At 43.3% G+C, this 26434-nt stretch overlaps 1 protein-coding gene across 7 annotated transcripts in view; it reads right to left on the reverse strand.

The window, feature by feature from the left end:
* Positions 1-26434, reverse strand: part of katnal2 (katanin p60 subunit A-like 2) — a 138892-nt gene that overhangs the window by 70802 nt on the left and 41656 nt on the right. For all 7 annotated transcript variants that reach the window (XR_009515744.1, XR_009515742.1, XR_009515743.1 and 4 more), the window contains 6 exons: positions 23700-23802; positions 10238-10324; positions 10020-10118; positions 9106-9183; positions 5768-5866; positions 5624-5687 (listed from right to left, as the gene is read on the reverse strand). Coding sequence is in view for 4 of the 7 variants with exons in the window: in XM_059989777.1 (XP_059845760.1) it covers positions 5624-5687; positions 5768-5866; positions 9106-9183; positions 10020-10118; positions 10238-10324; positions 23700-23802 (530 nt within the window). In the remaining 3 variants the exon portion in view is untranslated. The remainder of the gene's footprint in view (positions 1-5623; positions 5688-5767; positions 5867-9105; positions 9184-10019; positions 10119-10237; positions 10325-23699; positions 23803-26434) is intronic.

Genomic DNA, 26434 nt, shown 5'->3' on the forward strand with positions numbered 1-26434 from the left:
ATCTCCCACCACAACAACCCTGTTATTATTACTCCTTTCCAGAATCTGTCTCCCTATCTGCTCCTCGATGTCCCTGTTATTATTGGGAGGTCTATAAAAAACACCCAGTAGAGTTATTGACCCCTTCCTGTTCCTAACTTCCAACCACAGAGACTCTGTAGACAATCCCTCCATGACTTCCCCCTTTTCTGCAGCCATGACACTATCTCTGACCAACAGTGCCACGCCCCACCTCTTTTGCCTCCCTCCCCGTCCTTTCTGAAACATCTAAAGCCTGGCACTCAAAGTAACCATTCCTGCCCCTAACCCATCCAAGTCTCTGTAATGGCCACCACATCATAGCTCCAAGTACTGATCCACGCTCTAAGCTCATCCACTTTGTTCATAATACTCCTTGTATTGAAATAGACCCAGCTCAAACCATCGGTCTGAGTGCATCCCTTCTCTATCACCTGCCTATCCTCCCTCTCACACTGTCTCCAAGCTTTCTCTATTTGTGAGCCAACCGCCTTTTCTTCCATCTCTTCAGCTTGGTTCCCACCCCCCCAGCAATCCTAGTTTAAATTCTCCCTAATAGCCTTAGCAAACCTCCCCGCCAGGATATTGGTCCCCCTGAGATTCAACATTCGGTAGGTTTGAATGAGATCCCCCTACATTCTTCTAAATTCCAGTGTGTACAAGCCCTAAAGCTGCCAAACACTCTTCATATGTTAACCCCTTCATTCCTGGAATCATCCTCGTGAACCTCTGGACTCTCTCCAATGACAATACATCTTTTCTGAGAAATGGGGCCCAAAACTGTTAACAATACTCCAATTGTGACCTAACTAGTGTCTTCTCAAGGCTCAGCATTAGCTCCTAAATCCTCCTGCTCCTCTGATGTTTGAATTTTCTCGCCATTTAGATAATAGTCTGCATTACTGTTCCTTTTACCAAAACACATTCTCATACATTTCCCAACACTGTATTCCATCTGCTACTTTTTTGCCCATTCTTCCAATTTGTCTAGGTCCTTCTGCAATCACTCTGCTTCCTCAGCACTACCTACCCCTCCACTTGTATTCATATCAGCTGCAAACTTTGCCACAAAACCATCAATTCCATTATCCAAATCATTGACAAACTATGTGAAAAGTAGCGGTCCCAATACTGACCCCAGAGGAAACCCATAGTCACTGGCAGCCAACCAGAAAAGGCTCCTTTTATTTCCACTCACTGCCTTCTGCCTGTCAGCCATTCCTCTATCCTTGCTGGAATCTTTCCTGTAACACCAAAGGATTTTAACTTGTTAAGCAGCCTCATGTGAGGCACCCTATCAAATGCCTTCTGAAAATCCAAGTAAATGACATCCACTGCCTCTCCTTTGTTCACCCTGCTTGTTACTTCCTCGAAGATTTCTAACAGTCATCAGCTAAGACTTCCCTTCACAGAAACCATGCTGACTGACTTATTTTATCATTAGTCTCTAAATACCCCAAAATCTCATCCTTAATAATGAAGTCCAACATTTTCCCAAACACTGTTAGGCTAACTGGCCTATAATTTCCTTTCTTTTGCCTTCCTCCCTTCTTGAAGAGTGGAGTGACATTTACAATTCTCCAGTCCTCGGGGACCAATCCAGAATCAAGTGATTCTTGAAAGATCATGAGCAATATATCTGTTACCTCTTCAGCAACCTCTTTCAGGACTCTGGGATGTAGTCCATCTAGCCCAGATGACTTACCAACCTTAAGACCTTTCAGTTTGCCTAGCACTTTCTTCTGTTTCCTAAAACTCATGACCTCTGGCATACAGCTAGTGTCTTCCACAGTAAAGACTGATGCAAAGTTCTTACTAAGTTCATCAGCCATTTCTTTGTCCCCATTACTACCTCATTTTCCAGTGGTCCAATATCAACTCTCACCTCCCTTTTACTCTTTATATAACTGAAAAAACTTATAGTATCTTGCTTTATATGATCAGCTAGTTTGCCCTTGTTTCGCTTCTTATCAGTTTTTTGTTGCCTTTTGTTGGATTTTTAAAACTTCCCAAGCATCCAACCTCCCACTCACTTTTGCTACCTTATATGCCCTTTCCTTGGCTTTTATGCAGCCCTTAACTTCCCTTATCAGCCACAGTTACCTACCCCTGCCATTTGAATACAATTTCTTCTGTAGGACATATCTATCCTACACCTTGTGAACTATTTCCAGAAACTTCAGCCATCTCTGTTCTGCCATCATTCCCACCAGTCTCCTCCTCCAATCCACCTCTCATGCCCCTTTATTCCATGTGATATTCAGATATGTGACTTGCTCCTCTCCCTCTCAAATTGCTGTATGATTTCAATCAAATTATGATCACTGTCTCCTGAGGGTTCCTTTCCATTAAGCTCCCTAATAAAATTTGGATTATTACACAACACCCAATCTAAGACAGCCTTTGCCCGAGCAGGCTCAAGTACAAGCTGCTCCAAAAAGCCACCTCAAAGGTATTCAACAAATTTCCTCTCTTGCAATCTGACACCAACCTGATTTTCTGAATGCTTCTGCATATTGAAGTCCAGCATTACAATTATGTCATTACCCTTATTACATGCCCTTTCCAGCTCCCTTTGCAATCGCAACCTAAAATCTTGGCTACTATTTGGAGGCCTACCTATGATTCCCATGATGGTTTCTTCTCCACGTTCCCCTTAAATACTTCACCTTTCATCCTAAAGTTACGACTTGTATATGTTCAGGAGGCTCTAGAAAAGCACATGAGTGTGCAAGAAGTGGAAAGATATGGACATTGTGTAAGCAGAAAGGAATAGTTTAGTTGGCATTTGATTATTAATAACACCTATACCTCTGCCACATTGTTTTACAGTATTGTGCAAAATTCTTACGCACACATAAAAAAAATTCTGTCAAGTAAAGATGCTTTCAAAAATAATGAAAAGTTTATAAATTTACTATATGGAACAGTAAACAGTAAAAATCTAAATCAAGCCAATATTTGCTTTAAAACTGAATTAATTGGCTGGTAGAATGTTCCAAGCATCTTGGAGAAGTTGCCAGAGTTCTTTTGCAGACTTCTGCTGTAAAATTATCCAGTGTAACATTTGATACCAGATTCCTCACTGAATCAGTGACTTAATAGGAAAGTAACAGAGACAAAATGCTGGGGGAACTCAACAAGTCAGGCAGCATCTATGGAGGAGCATAAACAGTTGATGTTTCAGGCTGAAACCTTTCATCAGGACTTGGCCTGGAAGATCAACTGTCTTTTTCTCTCCGTAGATACTGCCAGTCTTGCTGAGTTCTTCCACCATTGTGTGTATGTTGCTCTGGATTTTCAGCATCTACAGAATCTCTTTGTTTATTCTACAGATGCACAGGATCACTGCATGGTACAGAAACTGCTCTGTAGCAGATAGGAAGGCTCTGCAAAGAGAAGTCAAAATTGCCCAACGCATCGCCGGCACAAGCCTACCCACTATCAATGACATATATACAGAAAGGTGCTGGAAAAGAGTCAGTAACATTAGGAAAGATCCCACCCATGCTGCTCATGGACTGTATGTCCCACTTCCATTGGAGAAGAGACTACTTAACATCCACAGCAAGACCACCAGACTTAAAAACATTTACTTTCCTCAAGCAGTGAGGCTGATCAACACCTCCACCCACTGACTCACTCCTCTACTCTCCCAACCACCACTACTTTATCATTTCCTGTCAGAGTCACCTGAAATACAGACTCCCCTGTGCCTAGCATCACTTTGTGGACATGCAATCAATCTACGTATGTATATAAGCTATCTTATTTACATTTATTATGTTTTTTCTTATTGTGCTCTTTATCTTATTGTGTTTTTGTGCTACATCAGATCCAATTATTTCTTTCTCTTGAACACTTGCCTACTGGAAATGATATTAAGCAACTTTGAACTTGAACAGGTGAAATGTAGCTCAATTCCACATGAAACAGAACACATAAACTCCATTCCTTTTTGGTGCTGAATTAGTTAAAGACAGTTTCAGTACAGCTAAAGGTGTTCTCACTACTCTCAGCACTCCAGAATGACATGTGGGAAACAGTAACAGTCAGCATTTCCATTCACTGGTGACAGTATGTATTTGTAGATGACAGTTGAGTGCACACAATGGCATCACCCACTGTGGATAAATGGCCTGTCAACACTTACCCCCCAGGCACACAGACACAACTGGAAGCCTGCCAAACTCACCCCTCCATACTTCAACGACGATGAAGGAATCAAAAACATAAAATCATAGATTCTGAAGATTAACAGAGGTCTGGTAAACTGGGAATGGACAGTGAATTCCAGTTAATTGGGACACACAGGGACAAATACATTTTGGCCCAATTAGCCAAAGTTCCATAAAAATAATTAGAAATGTTTATGAAAGACAAACTAACATTTAACTGAATCCAAGGTTTCAAAGGTACATTTAATGTCACAGAAATATATACAATATACATCCTGAAATTCTTTTTCTTCGCAACAGTCCACAAAAACAGAGGGGTGCCCCCAAAGAATGAATGACAGTTAAATGTTAGAACCCCAAAGATCCCCAGCTCCCTCCTCCCACATGTAAGCAGCAACAAAGCAATGATTCCCCCCCCACCAGCAAATTATGCATTTAAATGAAATACAGAACAAATTAGAGCATGAACAATACTGCTACTGTACTAAAACACAGTAGTTCCTAATAGTCATTGATGGAGGAATTTATCCAGTGTACGTAGCTGTGTTCTTTTGATTGATGGGAAATGAAGAAAATCAGCACAGCACAGAAGGGCCGACTGTATAATTCTGCTCCCATGTCTTATTGTCTTATTGATTTATATATTTTTATTTAGAAATACAGTGCCGAACAGGCCCTTTCGGCCCAATGAGCCACGCTGACCAGCAACCCACCTACTTAACCTTAGTCTAATCACAGGACAATTTACAATGACCAATTAACTGACTAACCGGTACATCTTCGGAATGTGAGAGGAAACGGGAGCACCCAGAGAAAACCCATGCACCCACAGGAAGGAACATACAAACTTCACAGAGGTTGCTGGAATTGAACTCTGAACTGCAAAGCACTGAGCTGTTATAGTGTTGTGTCAGCTGGTACACTACTGTGCTGCCCTTATGGTATTATACCATTAGCCAGCCACAAAGGGCAAGCCACACCGTTCGTATGATAATCCCAACCATCCAAAACTTGCACTCTTCTAATCTGAACTCCACTAAAGCAGCATTTAACAAGATGGATGGAGGAACTACATCAAGTACCCCCATCACAATTCTTCCAGATCAGACACTGGCTTCATCAGCCACTTCAAGATTCAGGATACAAGATTGTTTAATGCTATTTCCAGTACACAAGTGTAAAGGAGAACAAAATAATTGTTACTCTGGATCCGATGCAGCACCAAAAACCCCACAAAAAATTTTAAACAACAATAATAATTAAAAAACACAATAAACATAAATACATAAGATAGCTTATTTACATAAATTGATCGATTATACACATAATCGATTGATTCTAAAGTGAAGTTGGTTGCAAATACAAGGAGACTGGAAACAGACTAATAAACAGCTTGTTTCTCAATGACAGGGCATAAAATCCCTTACCTGGTGGTCCATAAAGTAACAGTCCTTTCCATGGGGACAGAATCCCAGTGAAGAGCTGAGGATACTGGGTGATAAGAAGTTTGGGAGTAAGCATCATTTGAATAAGACAAACAGAGGTCAAACTTTAAGTTTAAAATAACTTGCCTTAATAGGGTACACAACAGCCTCTTTAACGAGTCGCTTGGCTGGCTCCAACCCAATTATGTCATCCCATCTCACATTTGGATTATGAAGATAAATATCCTTAAGTAAATAAAAAAAATCCAGTTCTTACAAAACTCTTCTTGAAATTGAAAATCATGTCTAAAATTTATCATAGTAAGGACAATAAGGACCTATCTATAAAACACTTCCAGTGTAAAGTTTTAACACAGCCACAGAAAACCCTGGTAACATCTAAAAGAGTGTTGTCATCAGATGCACCTTTTGTGTCCATTAGAAGAACGAGAGGAGAATCTCAGTAAAATCTATTGAATATTGAAAGGCCTAGATAGAGTGGATGTGGAGAGGATGTTTCCTATAGTGGGGGAGTCTAGGACCAGAGGGCACAGATAGAGTGGATGTGGAGAGGATGTTTCCTATAGTGGGGGAGTCTAGGACCAGAGGGCACAGATAGAGTGGATGTGAAGAGGATGTTTCCTATAGTGGGGGAGTCTAGGATCAGACAGCACAGATAGAGTGGATGTGGAGAGGATATTTCCTATGGTGGGGGAGTCTACGACCAGAGGACACAGATAGAGTGGATGTGGAGAGGATGTTTTCTATAGTGGGGGAGTCTAGCACCAGAGGACACAAATAGAGTGGATGTGGAGAGGATGTTTCCTATAGTGGGGGAGTCTAGGACCAGAGGGCACAGATAGAGTGGATGTGGAGAGGATGTTTCCTATAGTGGGGGAGTCTACGACCAGAGGGCACAGATAGAGTGGGTGTGGAGAGGAAGTTTCCTATAGTGGGGCAGTCTAGGACCAGACAGCACAGTTAGAGTTAATGTGGAGAGGATGTTTCCTATAGTGGGGCAGTCTAGGACCAGACAGCACAGATAGAGTGGATGTGGAGAGGATATTTCCTATAGTGGGGAAGTCTAGGACCAGAGGACACAGATAGAGTGGATGTGGAGAGGATGTTTCCTATAGTGGGGGATTCTAGGACCAGAGGACACAGATAGAGTGGATGTGGAGAGGACGTTTCCTATAGTGGGGAAGTCTAGGACCAGAGGACACAGATAGAGAGGATGTGGAGAGGATGTTTCCTATAGTGGGGGAGTCTAGGACCAGAGGACACAGATAGAGTGGATGTGGAGAGGACATTTCCTATAGTGGGGGATTCTAGGACCAGAGGGCACAGATAGAGTGGATGTGGAGAGGACGTTTCCTATAGTGGGGGAGTCTAGGACCAGAGGACACAGATAGAGTGGATGTGGAGAGGACATTTCCTATAGTGGGGGATTCTAGGACCAGAGGACACAGATAGAGTGGATGTGGAGAGGACATTTCCTATAGTGGGGGAGTCTAGGACCAGAGGACACAGATAGAGTGGATGTGGGGAGGACGTTTCCTATAGTGAGGAAGTCTAGGACCAGAGGACACAGATAGAGTGGATGTGGAGTGGACGTTTCCTATAGTGGGGAAGTCTAGGGCCAGAGGACACAGATAGAGTGGATGTGGAGTGGACGTTTCCTATAGTGGGGAAGTCTAGGACCAGAGGACACAGATAGAGTGGATGTGGAGTGGACGTTTCCTATAGTGGGGAAGTCTAGGGCCAGAGGACACAGATAGAGTGGATGTGGTGGACATTTCCTATAGTGGGGAAGTCTAGGGCCAGAGGGCATAACCTCAGAATAGAGGGGCAGCCATTTAAAACAGACAGGGGAAGCAATTTCTTTAGCCAGATGGTGGTGAATCTGTGGAATTCATTGCCACAGTCAGCTGGAGGCCAAGAGGATATACTTAAAACTTGAAGTTTGAGGGGTGCTCGATTAGTAAAAGCATCAAAGGTTATGGGGAGAAGGCAAGAGAATGGGGTTGAGAGGGATAATAATTCAGCCATGATGGGATGTTGGAGCAGACTCGATGAGCCAAATGGCCTAATTCTGCTCCTGTGTCTTATGGTTTTATGGGTTTGTATCATGATCTGATTCAGTTTAACTTTGCAGGTTCGACTTTTACACTCCCACCAGGGTACGTTTAATCCTTACACATTATGCTTACCCATCTATAACATAATTAAAGTGCCTCTCCAAAAACAGATTGACTTGCAGTACATTCTATTACACATCCTAGTTATTCAAAACTACACCATGCACAGTTTGAAATAAAGACGTAAAAAAAAAAATAGGTGAGGATCACTATCACTATCACCTATCACCCCACCAGCCTCCGGATCCAACATATTATCCTCCGCAACTTCCGCCACCTTCAACAGGACCCCACCACTAAGGACATCTTTCCCTCTCTACCCCTCTCTTCTTTTCGCAGGGATTGTTCCCTCCACGACTGCCTGGTCCACACGTCCCTCCCCACAGATCTCCCACCTGGCACCTATCCCTGCAAGCGTAAGTGCTACACCTGACCCCACACCTCATCTCTTACCACCATTCAGGGCCCCAAACAGTCCTTCCAGGTGAGGCAACACTTCACTTGAGAGTCTGTTGGGGTCATCTATTGCATCTGGTGCTCCCGGTGCGGCCTCCACTACATCGGCGAGACCAGACGCAGATTGGGGGATGGCTTTGTCGAGCACCTACGCTCCGTCCACCACAACAGACAGGATCTCCCGGTTGCCACTCACTTCAACTCTCCCTCTCACTCCCATTCGGATATGCCCATACATAGAAACATAGAAAATAGGTGCAGGAGTAGGCCATTCGGTCCTTCGAGCCTGCACCGCTATTCAGTATGATCATGGCTGATCATCCAACTCAGAACCCTGTACCTGCTTTCTCTCCATACCCCCTGATCCCTTTACCCCCTGATCCTCTACTGCCATGATGAGGCCAAACTTCAGTTGGAGGAACAACATCTCATAGACCGTCTGGGTAGTCTCCAGTCCCTTGGTATGAACATTGAATTCTCCAACTTCCAGTAATTCCCTCCCTCTCCCTTCGCCATCCCACCTCTACTCTGTCTCCTCTTCTAGCTGCCTATCACCTCTCATGATTCTGCCTTCTTCTCGTACCCATAGTGCTTTCCCCTTAAATTCTTTCTTCACCTCTCCTGCCTATCCCTTCCCTGCTTCCCCTCCCCCACCCCTTGATCTTTCCTCTCATTGGTTTTCCACCCTCTCCCCACCTTCTTTATAGGGCCCCTGCCCCCTCCTTCTTTAGTCCTGACGAAGGGTTTCGACCCGAAAAGTTGACTGCTTCTTTCAACGGACGCTGCCCGACCTGCTGAGTTCATCCAGCCCTGTTGTACGTCTTGATTTGACCACAGCATCTGCAGTGCACTTTGTGTTTGCAGTTTGAAATATGTATTTCCATGGCTTACCCTGCTAACAACAACAGCAAGATCTCTCATTTCACCAGATGCTCCAATGAAGGCACCCAAAGGCTTTATTAATCTCTCCTACAACATAAGATAAAGGTTCAGGAAAAAACGCATGAGATGTTTTGGATCACTTCAAGAAGATAACATGTATAAAAGTCAAGCATCAATTCAGATAGAAGAGCATTCAAATGCCTACTTGCACTTGTATTTATGGAAATATTTTTAAATAATGAGCACATTTGGAGTATTGTGTTGAGTTCTGGTCACCTCATTATAGGAAGGATGTGGAAGCTGTAGAGAGAGTGCAGAGGAGATTTACCAGGATGCTGCCTGAATTTATGGAGCAGGTCTTATAAAGATAGATAGAGCGAGCTAGGGCTTTTCTCTTTGGAGTGAAGGAAGATGAAAGGTAACGATAGAAGTATACAAGGTGATAAGAGGCATACAGTAGATAGAATGGATAGCCAGACACAGTTTCCCAGGGTAAAAATGGCTAATATGAAGAGCATAATTTTAAAGTGATGTAGAAAAGCATAGAGAGGATGTCAGAGGTAACTTTTTTTAAAAAGAGTGATGGGTACATGGAAAGCTCTGTCAGAGTCAGATACGTGATGGGCATTTAAGAACCAGGCACATGAATGAAAGAGAAATGGAGGGCTATGTGGGCAGGTGAAAGGGTCAGCTCAACATTGCGGACCGAAGGGCCTGTACTGTGCTGTACTATTCCATGTTCTATACTCTAAGTATTTAAGAGTTGATATTCATTAGTGCCATGGCACATGATGATTAATTATTATTTGATCAATTCAAAAAGTGCGTAAATTTCAAAGATCTTTCCTCAGACATTCCCTCAGATGAAAGGTTCCTCTGAATATCAAGTTCATTACTGTTACCCAATCCATTCTATGACTCACCGATGGGTCCTGGTTGTAATTCAGACTGTTTACTGCTATTTCATTGGATGAATCTTTAATGGCATCTTGAATCATGCCACGTAAGTCAATGATCTGACCCTGAAAACAATTTTTTTTAAAGGGAGATATTAAAAATCAAGAGGACATGCCCAATTACCGTTGTTCGGAATTTTTCACCAGACATTCATGTGTCTATAAATGACCAATGCCAAACTTACCCGACGGGGATGAAGTCCATCTCCAACTTTAATGGTAGACACATTCAAACCAAACTCTGAAGTTTCAGGAGTAGATGGTCCATTCTCCTGTATTAGTGACCATAACAATTCTATTATTATTGTTATCAGATTTATTTGCTTATTTATTGAGATACTGTGCGGAACAGATCCTTTTGACCCTTTGAGCTGTTCTGCCCAGCAATCCCCAACTTAACTCCAGCCTAATCACTGGATAATTTACAATGACCAATTAGCCTACTAACCAGTACGTCTTTTGATTATGGGATGAAACTGGAGCACTTGAAGAAAACCTATGTATTCCACAGGGAGGACGTAAAGATTCCTTACAGATGACATCAGATTGGTCTCCAAACTCCAACGCCCTGAGCTGTAATCGCATGCTGCTAACCGCTACAGTACCGTGGCACCATATGGTCAACTCAACAACGCTGCTGCTAAAAATTGTGTGAGTTGGGGAGCACTTTTGTCAAAGATAACTACATTTGCGATAAATGTCAAGGCATCAGCATCATGTCAGAGAGTTACAAGGGTAGCACAGAATGTGAGACATTAGGGCAGGGATTAATGGTAGGGATCCGTGGACCCCAGATTGAGATCCACTGCATTAGGGAAAGAGAGAGTTATCCACATCATTTGCTTCAGGAGTCAATCAGAATCAGAATCAGGCTTATTATCACTGGCATGTGAAGTGAAATTTGTTAACTTAGCAGCAGCAGTTCAATGTAATACCTAATAAGGAAGAAAAAATACACATAATAATAATAAATAAACAAGTAAAACAATTACAGTATACATATACTGTATTGTATACATATCAAACCCACAAAGTTTAACAGAGACCTGGAATCCTTCATTAGAAGACATGATAGTAAATAAGCAATGCTTGAAGAACAGCAGATATTACAAAAGTGAAGGATTCCAGCCTGGCATAAAAACAGTAAGGGAACAATGGCTCACAAAAGGAAGTTAGCATCAGATTCTCTGATGAGTAGTGTAAATTTACCACCCGGAGGATTCGGAGCAGTTCAATTTGATTAACAAACAAAAACAGAGTATTGGTATTGGTTTATTACTGAAACATGTACAGTACTAAGATACAGTGAAAAGCTTGTCTCGCACACTGTTCATACAAATCAAAGCAATACACAATAACAATGCAGAATAAAGTGCAAAGCTACTGAAAGAGTGCAGTGCAGGAAAACGATAAAGTGCAAGATCATAAGGTAGATTATGAGGTTGAGTAGGAGGGTAAACTTGCAGGGAATATAACAGTTAACTTTAGCAGCTTCTGTTGGAACATAAAAGGTCAAACTAGAAACATAGAAAACCTACAGCACAATTCAGGCACTTCGGCCCACAATGCCATGCTGAGCATGTACTTACATTAGAGATTACCTAGGGTTACCCATAGCCCTCTATATTTCTAAGCTCCATGTACCTATCCAGGAGTCTCTTAAAAGACCCTATCATATCCACATCCACCACCATTGCCAGCAACCCATTCCATGCACTCACCACTCTCTGCGTAAACAACTTACCCCTGACATCTCCTTTTTACCTACTTCTAAGCACCTTAAAACTGTGCCTCCTTGTGTTAGCCATTTCAGCCCTGGGAAAAAGCCTCTGACTATTCACACCATCAATGCCTCTCATTATCTTATACACCTCTATCAGGCCACCTCTCATCCTCTGTCACTCCAACGAAAAAAAGCTGAGTTCACTCAACCTATTCTCATAAGGCATACTCCGCAATCCAGGCAACATCCTTGTAAACCTCCTCTGCACCTTTATGGTTTCCACGTCCTTCCTATAGTGAGGCAACCAGAACTAAGCACAATACTCCAAATAGGGTCTGACCAGCGTCCTATATAGCTGAAACATTACCTCTCGGCTTCTAAACTCAATCCCATGGTTGATGAAGGCCAATGCACCGTATGCCTTCTTAACCACAGAGTCAACCTGCATAGCAGCTTTGAGTGTCCAATGGACTCGGACCCCAAGATCCCTCTGATCCTCCACACTGCCAAGAGTCTTACCATTAATACCATATTCTGCCATCATATTTGACCTACCAAAATGGGTTGAACGCCATCTGCCACTTCTCAGCCCAGTTTTGCATCCTATCAATGTCCCACTGTAATCTCAGACAGCCTTCCACACTATCCACAACACCCCCAACCTTTGTGTAATCAGCAAATTTACTAACCCATTCTTCCATTTCCTCATATAACCATATAACAATTACAGCACGGAAACAGGCAATCTCGGCCCTTCTAGTCCGTGCCGAACGCTTACTCTCACCTAATCCCACCTACCTGCACTCAGCCCATAACCTTCCATTCCTTTACTGTCCATATACCTATACAATTTTGCCTTAAATGACAAAATTGAACCTGCCTCTACCACTTCTACTGGAAGTTCGTTCCACACAGCTACCACTCTCTGAGTAAAAAAGTTCCCCCTCGTGTCATTCAGGTCATTTATAAAAATCACGAAGAGAAGGCGTCCCAGAACAGATCCCTGTGTCACTCCACTGGTCACCGACCTCCATGCAGAATATGACCCGTCTACAACCACTCTTTGCCTTCCGTGGGCAAGCCAATTCTGGATCCACAAAGCAATGTCCCCTTGGATACCATGCCTCCTTACTTTCTCAATAAGCCTTGCATGGGGTACCTTATCAAATGCCTTGCTGAAATTCATTTCCACTACAAATGTAATTCTCCTGCAGCGAGAAACAGGAGGATTCAGAATGGAAACAGGAAACTAGCATAACAATTAAACAAACATAGAATGATGCTTCTGTGTGTAGGGAAGAGGGTATCAGTAACTTCCCATAGTGAATGGTGTTGAATTCTGATGTTTTTAATCCAAGGGCCTTTTAGAAGTCAGGAAAGAGGCACAAAATTTGTTGATTTGCGAACATTTTAACTAAGTTGATAGAACAGAGTAAAGTTAAATAGACGGTTATAGTGGTCCACTAGTGAAGAGAAAACTAAGATTAAAGAAACTAAGAAGATCAAGGTGGCATTGCTTTGTTTAACTATTTTATACCCATAGATATAATGAAAATGCCAAACAAAGCTATAGATAAGAACTAACCAATTAGAAAGCGTTTATTCAAAACTGCAGTACCAAGTTAGCCAATGAGAAAACACTTATCCAAGTAGTTCAGCACAAAGAAACCTCCAGAGCTTTCCAGAATTATGCTTTGTATAGCAACTAGAGGCAAATTAGAACATTGACTTCTCTAACTTCCGTTAATGCCCCTCCTCCCCTTCTTACCCTATCCCTGACAATATTTAGTTGTTTGCCTGTTCTCCATCTCCCTCTGGTGCTTCCCCCCCCCCCCCCTTTCTCCCGAGGCCTCCCGTCCCATGATCCTTTCCCTTCTCCAGCTCTGTATCACTTTGCCAATCACCTTTCCAGCTCTTAGCTTCATCCCACCCCCTCCGGTCTTCTCCTATCATTTTGCATTTCCCTCTCCCCCCACTACTTTCAAATCTCTTACTATCTTTCCTTTCGGTTAGTCCTGACGAAAGGTCTCAGCCCGAAATGTCGACAGTGCTTCTCCCTATAGATGCTGCCTGGTCTGTTGTGTTCCACCAGCATTTTGTGTGTGTTGTTGTTAGAGGCAAATTAAACTGTTTTGTGCATATAAGAGCCACATAAAATACAAGCATTTAAATAATTGTTAAACTGCAAAGAAAATAATTAAACAGTAAAATCCAACATCAGCAACCAAAAATCAAATAAACTAAAGAAGTTATTATTAGAAACAAATTAGTGTGAGAGAAATTAATTGCACTGAAAGACAATAAATATTCAGAAGTTTATAACTTTCATCCCGGAGTATGTTGTCTCATTTGGCAATATACATGTGTACAGTTGAATGAAAACTGATCTTGAACTTGAATGCAAAGCTACATACACTAAATCAGACAACAACAAAAAAAATCCATGTAGAATCAATAGAAATTTCTGCATTTGATTACTAGTACACACTGAAAATCAGGGTCCTTGTATAAATCCCTTAGGAACACTCTCTTACATTCCACCAATTGTGGAAAACATGGCTTTAACTTTTCCAACTCCCATTGCTCACATAACTCACATGCATTAGCATATACCTTCATCTTCCTTTACATAATGAATCAATATTGTGACATCTTAAACGTATCGGTACATCAGCCTGCCTCATAAAACCATAAGACAACGAAGCAGAATCAGCTTGAGTCCATCATGGCTGATTTATTATCCTTTCAGCCCCATTCTCCTGCCTTCTCCCCATAACCTTTGATGCACTGACTATCAAGCTCCGCTTTAAATATACCCAATGACCTGGCTCCACAGCCATCTATGGCAATGAATTCCACAGATTCACTGCCCTCTAGCTAAAGAAATTCCTCATCTCTTTTCTGAATTAGGTACCTTTATTTTGAGGCTGTGCCCCCTAGTCCTAGACTCCCCCGCTAAAGGAAACATCCTCTCCACATCCACTCTATCTGTGTCCTCTGGTCCTAGACTCCCCCACTATAGGAAACATCCTCTCCACATCCACTCTATCTGTGTCCTCTGGTCCTCGACTCCCTGACTATAGGAAACATCCTCTCCACATCCACTCTATCTGTGCTGTCTGATCCTAGACTCCTCCACTATAGGAAACATCCTCTCCACATCCACTCTATCTGTGCTGTCTGATCCTAGACTCCTCCACTATAGGAAACATCCTCTCCACATCCACTCTATCTGTGCTGTCTGATCCTAGACTCCTCCACTATAGGAAACATCCTCTCCACATCCACTCTATCTGTGTCCTCTGGTCCTAGACTCCCCCACTATAGGAAACATCCTCTCCACATCCACTCTATCTGTGTCCTCTGGTCCTAGACTCCCCCACTATAGGAAACATCCTCTCCACATCCACTCTATCTGTGTCCTCTGGTCCTAGACTCCCCCGCTAAAGGAAACATCCTCTCCAGATCCACTCTATCTGTGTCCTCTGGTCCTAGACTCCCCCGCTAAAGGAAACATCCTCTCCAGATCCACTCTGTAGAGGCCTTTCAATATTCAATAAGTTTCAATGGGATTTCCTGTCATTCTTCTAAACTCCAGAGAGCATAAGCCCAGAGCTATCCTATTAATTCCTACCCAATTACTTTGCAGTTAAGTAACTGCCAGTTTAATAAATTCAACTTTAATGCCCCAGAAACAATTTGTTACTGGTAACCCTGTGAGATGAAGAGTAACTTTGAGAGAGCAGTTATGGAAAGGCAGTAATTTGTCAGCGCAGAGTACCGTAATGTTTATCCAGCACTTGAGATAAGGGCTAAATGAGAAAATGCTGAACAGGAATTGAAAGTTAGCAGAGAAATTTTATAAGGATGTTGCCAGGACTTGAGGACCTGAGTTATAGAGAAAGGTTGAATAGGTTAGGACTTTATTCCCTAGAGAGTAGGAGAATCAGGGGAGATTTGATACTGTATACAACATTATGAAGGGTATAGATAGGGTAAATGTAAGCAGGCTTTCTCCACTGAGTTTTGGTGAGACTACAACTAGAGGTCATAGGTTAAGGGTGGAAAGTGAATTGTTTAAGGGGAACATAAGGGGAAACTACTTCACTCAGAGGGTGATGAGAGTGTGGACAAGCTGCCAGTGCAAGAGGTGGATATGGTTTTGAGTTAAAAGAAGTTTGGATAGGTACGTGGATGGGAGGATTATGGAGGGCTATGGTCCAGGTGCAGATCAATTGGACGAAGCTCAGCATGGACTAGATGGGCCAAAGGACCTATTTCTGCGCTGTAATGTTCTATCAAAGCATAATGAGGGAAGTTTCAAAGCTGCAGAAATGTGTTTTTCGAGAAGAATGATGAAAATATCATGGAAGGACTGAATAACAAATGAGGAAATGTTGTGAAAAACCAGAATAAGAAGAGAGCTGATATCATCAATCAGGAAATAGCAGCTAGAATTTCTGGGACATCTGCTGAGGAAAGAGAAGTTCAAACATCTTGCAGAGATGGAAAAAATTAATGGAAGAAAAAGTTGCAGTTGACAGCACATGGCATTTATGAGTTACATCAAGGGATGGACAGGCAACAGCTTTGAAGAGCTTATTAGAACTTCCCAGATTAAAGACAGATGTAAGATCATGATCACCCATGTCATAGCACACGGCACATAATGATGCTGATGACTCTATAATTGCTTAAGTAAGACCATGGATCACAATAACATTTAAAATAACATTTATAAATCATTGTTTATGCTACAGAAACAAACCATTAAATTTTAACGAGTTTATTATGAAGGAGTAGCACAATTTAACCTCATTCACACATTCTTGTACATACTGCCACCCAGAGGCTTTATAATGAACTAATGTTCTGACACAGAAACCAGGTCCAGCTTTCAACTTTTGCCCAAATTAGTGCAAGTTGAGTGTGGTGACCACAATGAATGCCCCCTTACCATTTAAGTTCCCTGGTCCCCACTGCCTTATTTTCACCATGGACGTCCAGTTCCTATATACCTCCATCCCCCACCTGGACAATCTTGAAGCTCTTCGCTTATTTTGGATTCCAGACCTAACCAATCCCCCTCTACCACCACTCTCCTCCGTCTAGCGGAATTAGTTCTTACTCTCAATAATTTCTCCTTTGGCTCCTCCCGCTTCCTACAAACCAATGGTGTAAGCCCTGGGCACCCGTATGGGTCCCAGCTATGCCTGCCTTTTTGTTGGCTTTGTGCAACAGTCCATTTACAAGTCTATACGGGTATCCGACCCCTTCTTTTCCTTCGCTATATCGACGACTGCATTGGCGCTGCCTCCTGCACGTTTGCTGAGCTCGTTGACTTCATTAACTTTGCCTCCAACTTTCACCCTGCCCTCAAATTTACCTGGTCCAACTCCCCTTTCTTGATCTTTCTGTCTCCATCTCTGGAGACTGCTTATTTACTGATATCTACTGTAAGCCTACAGACTCTCACAGCTACCTGGACTATTCCTCTTCCCACCCTGTCTCTTGCAAAAATGCTATCCCCTTCTCACAATTCCTCCGTCTCCGCCGCACTGCTCTCAGGATGAGGCTTTTCATTCCAGGATGAAGGAGATGTCTTCCTTTTTTAAACAAAGGGGCTTCCCTTCTTCCACCATCAACTCTGCTCTCAAATGCATCTCTCCCATTTCCCGCACGTCTGTCCTCACCCCATCCGCCCGCCACCCCACTCGGGATAGAGTTCCCCTTGTCCTCACCTACCACCCCACCAGCCTCTAGGTCCAACATATATTTCTCCATAACTTCCGCCACCTCCAACGGATCCCACTACCAAGCACATCTTCCCCTCCCCCCCCTTTCTGCTTTCCGCAGGGATCGCTCCCTATGCGACTCCCTTGTCCACTCGTCCCCCACATCCCTTCCCACCGATCTCCCTCCTGGCACTTATCCTTGTAAGTGGAACAAGTGCTACACCTGCCCTTACACTTCCTCCTTCACCACCATTCAGGGCCCCAGACAGTCCTTCCAGGTGAGGCGACACTTCACCTGTGAGTCGGCTGGTGTGGTATACTGCATCTGGTGCTCCCGGTGTGGCCTTTTATATATTGGTGAGACCCGACGCAGACTGGGAGACCATTTCGCTGAACACCTACGCTCAGTCCGCCAGAGAAGGCAGGATCTCCCAGTGGCCACACATTTTAATTCCACATCCCATTCCCATTCTGAAATGTCTATCCATGGCCTCCTCTACTGTCAAAATGAATCCAAATTCAGGTTGGTGGAACAACACCTTATATACCGGCTGGGTAGCCTCCAACCTGATGGCATGACCATTGACTTCTCTAACTTCCATTAATGCCCCTCCTCCCCTTCTTACCCCATCCCTGACATATTTAGTTGTTTGCCTGTTCTCCATCTCCCTCTGGTGCTTCCCTCCCCCTTTCTTTCTCCAGAGGCCTCCCATCCCATGATCCTTTCCCTTCTCCAGCTCTGTATCACTTTCACCATTCACCTTTCCAGATCTTAGCATCATCCCACCCCCTCTAGTCTTCACCCATCATTTTGCATTTCCCCCTCCCCCCACTACTTTCAAATCTCTTACTGTCTTTCCTTTCAGTTAGTCCTGACGAAGGGTCTCGGCCCGAAACGTCGACAGTGCTTCTCCTTATAGATGCTGCCTGGCCTGCTGTGTTCCACCAGCATTTTGTGTGTGTTGTTTGAATTTCCAGCATCTGCAGATTTCCTCGTGATGAACTTATGAAGTATTTTGCATCAGTCTTTACAATGGAAGACACTCGTAAGGTGCCAGAAATTCAAGAGTGTCAAGGGGCAAAAGTGATGTCGTTCCTATTACTAAGATCAAATTTCAAAGTTCAAAGTAAATCTATCATTAAGTACATATGTCTTCATATACAACCCTGAGATTCATTTTCCTGCAGGTATAAATAATAAATCCACGGAACACAATGGAATCAATGAAAGATCACATCCATCATGAAGGACAAATAACCAAAGTGCCAAAGACAACAAACTATACAAAAGAAAATAAATAAATGAATATCAAGAGCATGAAATGAAGAGTCCTTGAAAGTGAGTCTATAGGTTGTGGGAACTGTTCAGTAATGGAGCAAGTGAAGTTGCACCATCTGGTTCAGGAGTCTCATGGTTGAACGGTTAAGAAGATATGAAGGTAGATAAGTCATGGTCCAGATGGACTACTCCTCAGGGTTCTACAAGAAGGTAGCTGAACTGGAATGGTTCTGGAGGACTGGATAATTGCAAATGTCACTCCACTCTTCAAGAAAGGAGGGAGGCACAAGAAAAGAAATTAAAGGTCAGTTAACCTGACTTCAGTGGTTGGTAATATGTTGGAGTCCATTATTAAGGAAAAGGTTTCGGAGTACTTGTAATAGGTGCATGACAAAGTAGGCCAAAGTCAGTATTGTTTCCTTAAGAGGAAATCTTGCCTGAAACATCCGTTGGAATTTTTTGAGAAAATAATGGGCATGATAGCCAGCGGATGCTGATTACTTGGACTTTCAGAAGACCTTTGACAAGGTGCTGCACGTGAGACTGCTTAACAAGATGATACCCATAGAAGTTTGGTTGACTTCCAGGAGGCCAGGTCAGAATCACAGAGTACTATTCTGGTTCCCTGCTGGTAATTAGTGGTGCTCTGCAAGGGTCGGCATTGGGTCCACTTCTTCTCCTGGGGCAGGTAACATTGAGGAAGCAGGGAGTCTGCAGAAGGACTTGGACAGATTGGCAGAATGGGCAAACAAATAGCAGTTGGAATACAGTGTTGGGAAGTGTATGGTCATGGTCCTTGTGCAGGATTCCCTAAAAGTTAACCTACAGGTTGAGGTGGTGATAAGGAAGGCAAATGCAATGTTAGCATTAATTTAGAGAGAATTAGAATATAGGAGCAAAGATGTGACGCTGAGGCTTTATAAGCATTGGTCAGACCATACTTGGAGTGCTGTGAGTGGTTTTGGGCCCCTTATCTAAGAAATGATATGCTGACAATGGAGAGGGTCCAGAGGAGGCTCACGAAAACAGTTCTGGAAATGAAAGGGTTAACAAATGAGCAGCAGTTGATATCTCTGGATCTGTACTTACTGGAGTTTAGAAGAATGTGGGGATTGAAGTCTATCGAATATTGAAAGGCCTAGATAGTGTGGATATGGGGGAGTCTAGGATCAGAGGGCACAACTTCAGAATAGAGGGATGTCTAATTAGAACAGAGATGAGGAGGAATTTCTTTAGACAGAAGTGATTCTGTGGAATTCATTGCCACAGATGGCTGTGGAGGCCAAGTTGTTGAGTAAATTTAAAGCAGAGGTTTACAGGTTCTTGGTTAGTCAGGGTGTCAAAGGTTACAGAAAGAAGGAAGAAGAATGGGGTTGAGAGGGATAATAAATCAGCAATGATAGAGTGGCAGAGTAGACTCGATAGGCCGAGTGGCCTAATTCTGCGCCTTTGTTTTATGGTCTTTTGGTATTAGTCATTTCCATCTTGGGAAAATGTCTCTGATTACTCACTCAATCAAAACCTCTCATCATCTTGTACACCTCTATCAAGTCATATCTCATCTTCCTTTACTCGAAAAAGAAAAGACCTAGCTCACTTAACCTATCTTCATGATATGCTCTCTAATCAAGGCAGCATGCTGGTAAATCCCATCTGCACTCCCTCAAAAGCTTCCACATATGATGTGAACAACTTCAAAGCCAAAGACTAATGCTAAACTCAGTGCATTTTGAAGAAGGGGCATTTGGAATGTTGTTTTCTGACTCAGATGGTAATTGAAACTGTAAGGGAATTTTTTCTTTTGTGGGGGTTTTTTGTTGCTGCGTATGTTAATCAAAATGGCCTCTTTTTCAAAATGGCTCTAGTTAGTCCTGACGAAGGGTCTCGGCTCAAAACGTCGACAGTGCTTCTCCTTATAGATGCTGCCTGGCCTGCTGTGTTCCACCAGCATTTTGTGTGTGTTGTTTGAATTTTCAGCATCTGCAGATTTCCTCCTGTTTGCTCTTTGTTTTGTTACAAGTAGGAATGTTTCTTTGTTATGAAAAGTGCTTTTCTCGCAGTTTTGTTTGGGTTAAAATTACTGATAACAAGAATTGTATTCATTTGTTAACCAATGGGGATTAATGTTATTCTCTCTTCTGAGTCTGTAAGCTATTGTTGGCAGGCTTTTGGGGAGTCAGCACGAGGGGGTGAGAGAGAAAGAGGATGCGATGCTGTAAGCTGGGCGACAGAACGGACCCCGAGCAGGGGTCCGAGGACAGGAGGTTCGGCGAGGAGAGGAGACGAAGACAGATGTGCAGGGGGTGCTTGGTTGGTCACTTCAGGTGGTCCTGAGCAGTGAGTCGAGAAGGTCTGAGGGGATCGAATGGTGGCCAGATGACTTCGTTAATTGAGCTCCAACAGTTGTGCACAAAGTGGTTTGGACTTTGATAAGTTTTAGCGCCTTTATTTTCTTTTCCTTCATATACACTGTATCATTATTAATCACTTAGTTTTAGTGATCTCTATAAAGTGTAATCATTTAATTGCATATGGTGTACTGTCTGTTATTTGGCGTGGTGGGGACATCACACAGCATCCACACAAGCTGATTATCCAGTTTGGCGGGGCCAAAGGCTACTCCCCCTAGACGGAAGTGAGCTGAGTGAGCCTGAGGTTAGCCAGGGGCTACCCTCTTTAAATTATGCATGCTGCGGGGACGGAGAGACTGGAGAGAGTGATCGGGAACCAGTTGGAAGACTTGCAAGTTGGGGAAGACGAAGAAAGCAAACTGAGAGCCCAGAGAGGGGAATTTGCAGAGGTAAAGCAATTGCGGACAGATCTTGGAAGGGGGAACCTGAAGAGGACCATCGACAGTCTAGATGAAGTTGAAAACCTGAACGTTGACCTGGAAGAAGTCATGAGGAAGAAAAAGCTGAAGATAAGTGCAGTGAATACTGAACTGGAGGCTGACCAATCTTTAACTGCTGCTTTTCAGGTCAGAGTGGAAGAAGCTGGTGGAGTAACTGCATCTCAGATTGAGATGGTTGGGAAGCGTGAGTCAGAACTGTTGAGACTGTGGTGGGAGTTGGAGGAGCCAGAGAAGAAGCTGATGTCTTCATTGCAGGAGGCTGAAGAGGCTGCAGGAGCAGTGCAGGCCATGTGCTTCCGTTTGGAGATCAAACAGCAGCTACCAATCACAGAAATGAGGAAGAATACGGATTCGATGGATGATGTGCTGGAGGTGTGGTACATGCTGCCTTTTGCTAACTTCCCCTCGATTGAGGAAGAGACCTTTGGCCCTTTTCCCACTGAATCAGGTGTAGAGAGGAGGGTTAGCTGTGGGCAGCAGAGGGCTCAGAGTTGCAGTGGGGGCATGTTTGAGAGGTTGAGAGAGGAGTTGGCAAGCGGACCCGAGGTATCCCCAGTTGTGTCTGAGCCTGGAGGGTTTAAGTGAGGGGGTACAGAGGTCTCAGAGGGTTAGGGAACTCCCAGTTAAGTTGACCTATGTAGTGCCTGAGGAACAGAGCGTGAGGTTTACTGTGTGGGGAGCAATGTCACTGTGCCTGGGTTAGGGTGTGTGTTGGCAGGAAGGGTGGCAAGTTATTTAGTCGTCATGAGCACATGACTAAATTTGGTGGGGGGGAGAGTGTAAAGGGTTTCTTCTTTTGTGGAGGCTTTTGTATAAGGGGGTTCTTTTGTTACTGCGTATGTTAATCAAAATGGCTTCTTCGTTTTGTTAAAAGTAGGAATGATTCTTTGTTATAAGTGCTTTTCTTGCAGTTTTGTTTGGGTTAAAATTACTGATAACGAGAACTCTATTCATTTGTTAACCAATCGGGATTAATGTTATTCTCTCTTCTGAGTCTGCAAACTATTGTTGGCGGGCTTTTGGGGAGTCGGCGCAAGGGGGTGAGAGAGAGAGAGAGAGAGAGAGAGAGAACACGATGCTGTAAATTGGGCGACAGAACTGACCCCAAGCGAGAGTCCGAGGCCAGGAAGTTCGGCGAAGAGAGGAGACGAAGACAGACGTGCAGGGGGTGCTTGGTTGATCACTTCAGATGGTCCTGAGCTGCAAGTCGAGGAGGTCTGAGGGGATCGAATGGTGGCCAGAAGACTTTGTTAATTGAGCTCCAACAGTTGTGCACGAAGTGGTTTGGACTTTGATAAGTTTTGGCGCCTTTATTTTCTTTTCCTTCATATATACTGTAACATTATTAATCATTTAGTTTTAGTAATCTCTATAAAATGTAATCATTTCATTGCATATGATGTACTGTCTGTTATTTGGCGTGGTGGGGACATCACACAGCATCCACACAAGCTGATTATCCAGTTTGGCGGGGCCGAAGGCTGTTCCCACTAGACGGAAGTGAGCTGAGCGAGCCTGAAGCTAGCCAGGGGGCTACAAAACTGATGCAGAAGATCACCGTGCTCCCAAGTGACTGAAATATCTGGATTTTACAGATTATGATATCTTGAAGTTCAAAGTAAATATATTAATAATGTTTATATATGTCATCATAAATAACCCCGAGATTAATTTTCTTGTGGGTATTGACAGGAAATACAAAGGAACACCATAGAATTTTAAAAATCACACCCAAAAGACCAATGTGCAAAAAGCAACAAACCGCAAATACAAAATGAGGAAAAAAGAAATATAATGATAATAAATAAATAAATAATATCAAGCATATGAGATGAAGAGTCCATAGGTTGTGGGAACAGTTCAATGATCAGACGAGTGAAGTTGAGTGAAGCCTTCAGCCACAGCTCTAATACAGTATATTGCACTATCAGTTACTTCCTCAATAATGTACATTGCAATATGTATTTCTAATTAAAAGACATAAATATCTGATCTAAAAACATTACCTTAACTTTTATTGGTCACTGTTCTGTTAATTACAACAATGCCAAATTCTGACCTGTTTCTGAGGTTTCAGCTCTGTCTTTTTCATTCCGATTTTGGAATGTGGCCGCTGTGGTGTGGAGATTTTAGGGAGCACCTTAGAATTACAGTTTACTGTCCTTGAAATTGAGAAAAAATGAGTCAGAATATATCATTTAGTAAATCTTACATAACAAACAAATATGAATTGACAGGTTTAAAAAAAAGCTATATTTAAATATCATTGTCTGCCTAATTATCTCAATGTGCTGGAAGACAAAAAAGTTTTGGGAAGACCAACGGGAGTCTTTCACCGAGGTGGTGATCTGCCAGCAGCACTTGATGTTTGTCTGTGTGTGTGTCCCTAGGTCAGAGTCCTCTGTCACACACACATAGGCTCTTGCATCTTTCTCAACATCATATTTGCAAACCCACAGTTCACAAAGAGGTGAGAAATCATCTTGGCCCCTACAGTTGTCACACAGTAGAAGTTTCCATTATCTTTATTTATTTGGAGATAACAGCACAGAACAGGCCCTTCTGGCCCCTTGAGCTGTGGCACCAGCATCTCACCAACTTAACCCTAGTATAATCACTGGACAATTTACAATGACCAATTAACCTACTGTTACGTACCCCATAACTAGGTCACTTACCAGCAAAGACAGAGAGGTCCGTTGAAGTCTGATGGTACTATTTTTAAAAGTCTTTATTTATGAAGGGGCACAAAAATAAGATTAATACAAACATTCAGATAATATACGTCGTCACTACTCAATCTAAAAGCGCGGGTCTAATAATAACCATCAATAAGAAACAACTCGATCGTTTGTCTAGGGGATAATGTATTGTCCAATGGAAATATAAAAGTCACTCAGTTCCTGCAGGCTTCAGCCTTTGGGGACCGCTGGGTTTTCACTTGTTGGAGAGAGAGAGAAATTTGTGAGAAAAAAAACTTGCCCGGGTCTTTTGTGAAGCAAATCCGTTGAATCGGGGAAGTTGGTTCCCCGTTGTTAGTTCAAGAACATCGGTTCTGTGGTACCTGCCACCGGCTCCCAAGCAAAAGGAGAACCGAACGCACGTGGCTTCCTTCCAATGGCTTCCCGCTACTACGGGATCGTTAGCGTTTCTTCTAGTGCGTCTGAAGGGGTTGTTCCCCCAGACCCTCTTTTATACTTCCTCACGGGGTCGCAGATGTCAATCAGGTTGGGATGATGCAATCTCTCTCTCAACCAGCCCACTTTGCCCGAGGGCTTGCACGTAGCATAGTCCCCAATCCACAAACGTGGTCTCCAGGAGACAATGGTCAATGTCGCGTTATTTTGCATCGCTGGGGAGCGAGGCATCCGGCACATCTCTCTTTCCCATTTCCTGGGTCTACTGACCCCCCCCCCAACTAGTGCTCTTGCGATTCTCACAAAAGAGGGCGCTGCGGGCATAACACCTCCCCTCTTAAAGGCGTTTTTTACCAGCGGTTAAAAACGGAGTCGTACAGAGTCTTATAGGATTTTAGAATCTAACACAATACATAAGCTTTTCTTTTCACTACAGAGCAATACAGGTATACATTTAATTCGACACCCAAACGGTTAACGATTACAGTGGCATTTCCTTTAATATTGTAACATCTTGTACCTTACTAAAGTCTCGTAGCATCAGACTTCAACTTAATAACCACCTATTTTTTTTTCAGTAACAAAACTAAGGAGTTGTGATCTTCGCTTATGTGCATCTACAAAAGTTTATGCGAATACTAATCGTTTCGGTCGTTTTACTTAACCGGCAGGTTTCCAAAGGGGCTGTCTTTATTAATCACAGGCTTTGGCGCAATCCCGTACAACCTGCTTTGCTGTTTAAAATGGCATCCCCATTAACCGTCGCCTCTCTTCCAGTGAGTCCCCCTGCCCCCCGTGGGGAACTTAAGTAATTTGGCGTGGTAAACTCCCGCCCGCCTCTTTCATAGGGGTTATTTTATCAACACCGTGTCCCAAACTTAGACCATTTCCACACAATTCTTTAATTTTACCCAGGTGGCTAGCCCTTTCATCAGGACCCTTCAGGCTATTGGTTTTTAATTCGAACTCTTCGTTCAAAAATCATTTTGAATTCGGCCTCTTCACACCCCATTTTGGCATAACAATAGAGTGGGGGGCCCTGCTATCTCCCGGCTCACTCTGTAAGCGATCTGCCAGGTTTAAAGTTTCTTCATTCGACTTGGGAACTACAGACTTTCCGTTTCCTTCAATAATAATCCTCATCTCCTCATTCTTAAATTCTGCATTAACTTTGAACACACCTTCGAGCACAAACACCTGGGAACTCTCACTTCCCACGGTTACCAAGGTTAACCCTTTATCCACTGAACCAAGTCTATCTGACCCACAAGAACGGCCGCCCTGTTCCACTGAATCAAATACCTCAGACTTCTTCTGAGCTCCGTTACTAGGTTCAGTACCACGTGCATCCCCATCTTGGACACACTCAAACGGGACATTGGTCTCTTCCAGGCTTTCAATACCCGTACCCTTTTTAAATTCTAAGTTCCCCCGTTTCTCCCAGGTACTCTCTGGGCAACTCCCTTCCGGAGTAAACTCAACCCTGTGGGCTGAAACAACCTCATCTGCCAACCCAGCAGACTTCTTCGAGGTAAGGGCACCCTTTTCATCTAGGGCTGCCCTCATTTCATTACCGGGAACACCTTTCGAAGTTTCAACTTCTTCAAACAGTTCTGCCAAACCAGACAGATCATCCATGTCCAACTCTGGACCTCTT

Source organism: Hypanus sabinus, chromosome 14 (genome assembly GCF_030144855.1).
Source record: "Hypanus sabinus isolate sHypSab1 chromosome 14, sHypSab1.hap1, whole genome shotgun sequence".
Lineage (NCBI taxonomy): Eukaryota > Metazoa > Chordata > Chondrichthyes > Myliobatiformes > Dasyatidae > Hypanus > Hypanus sabinus.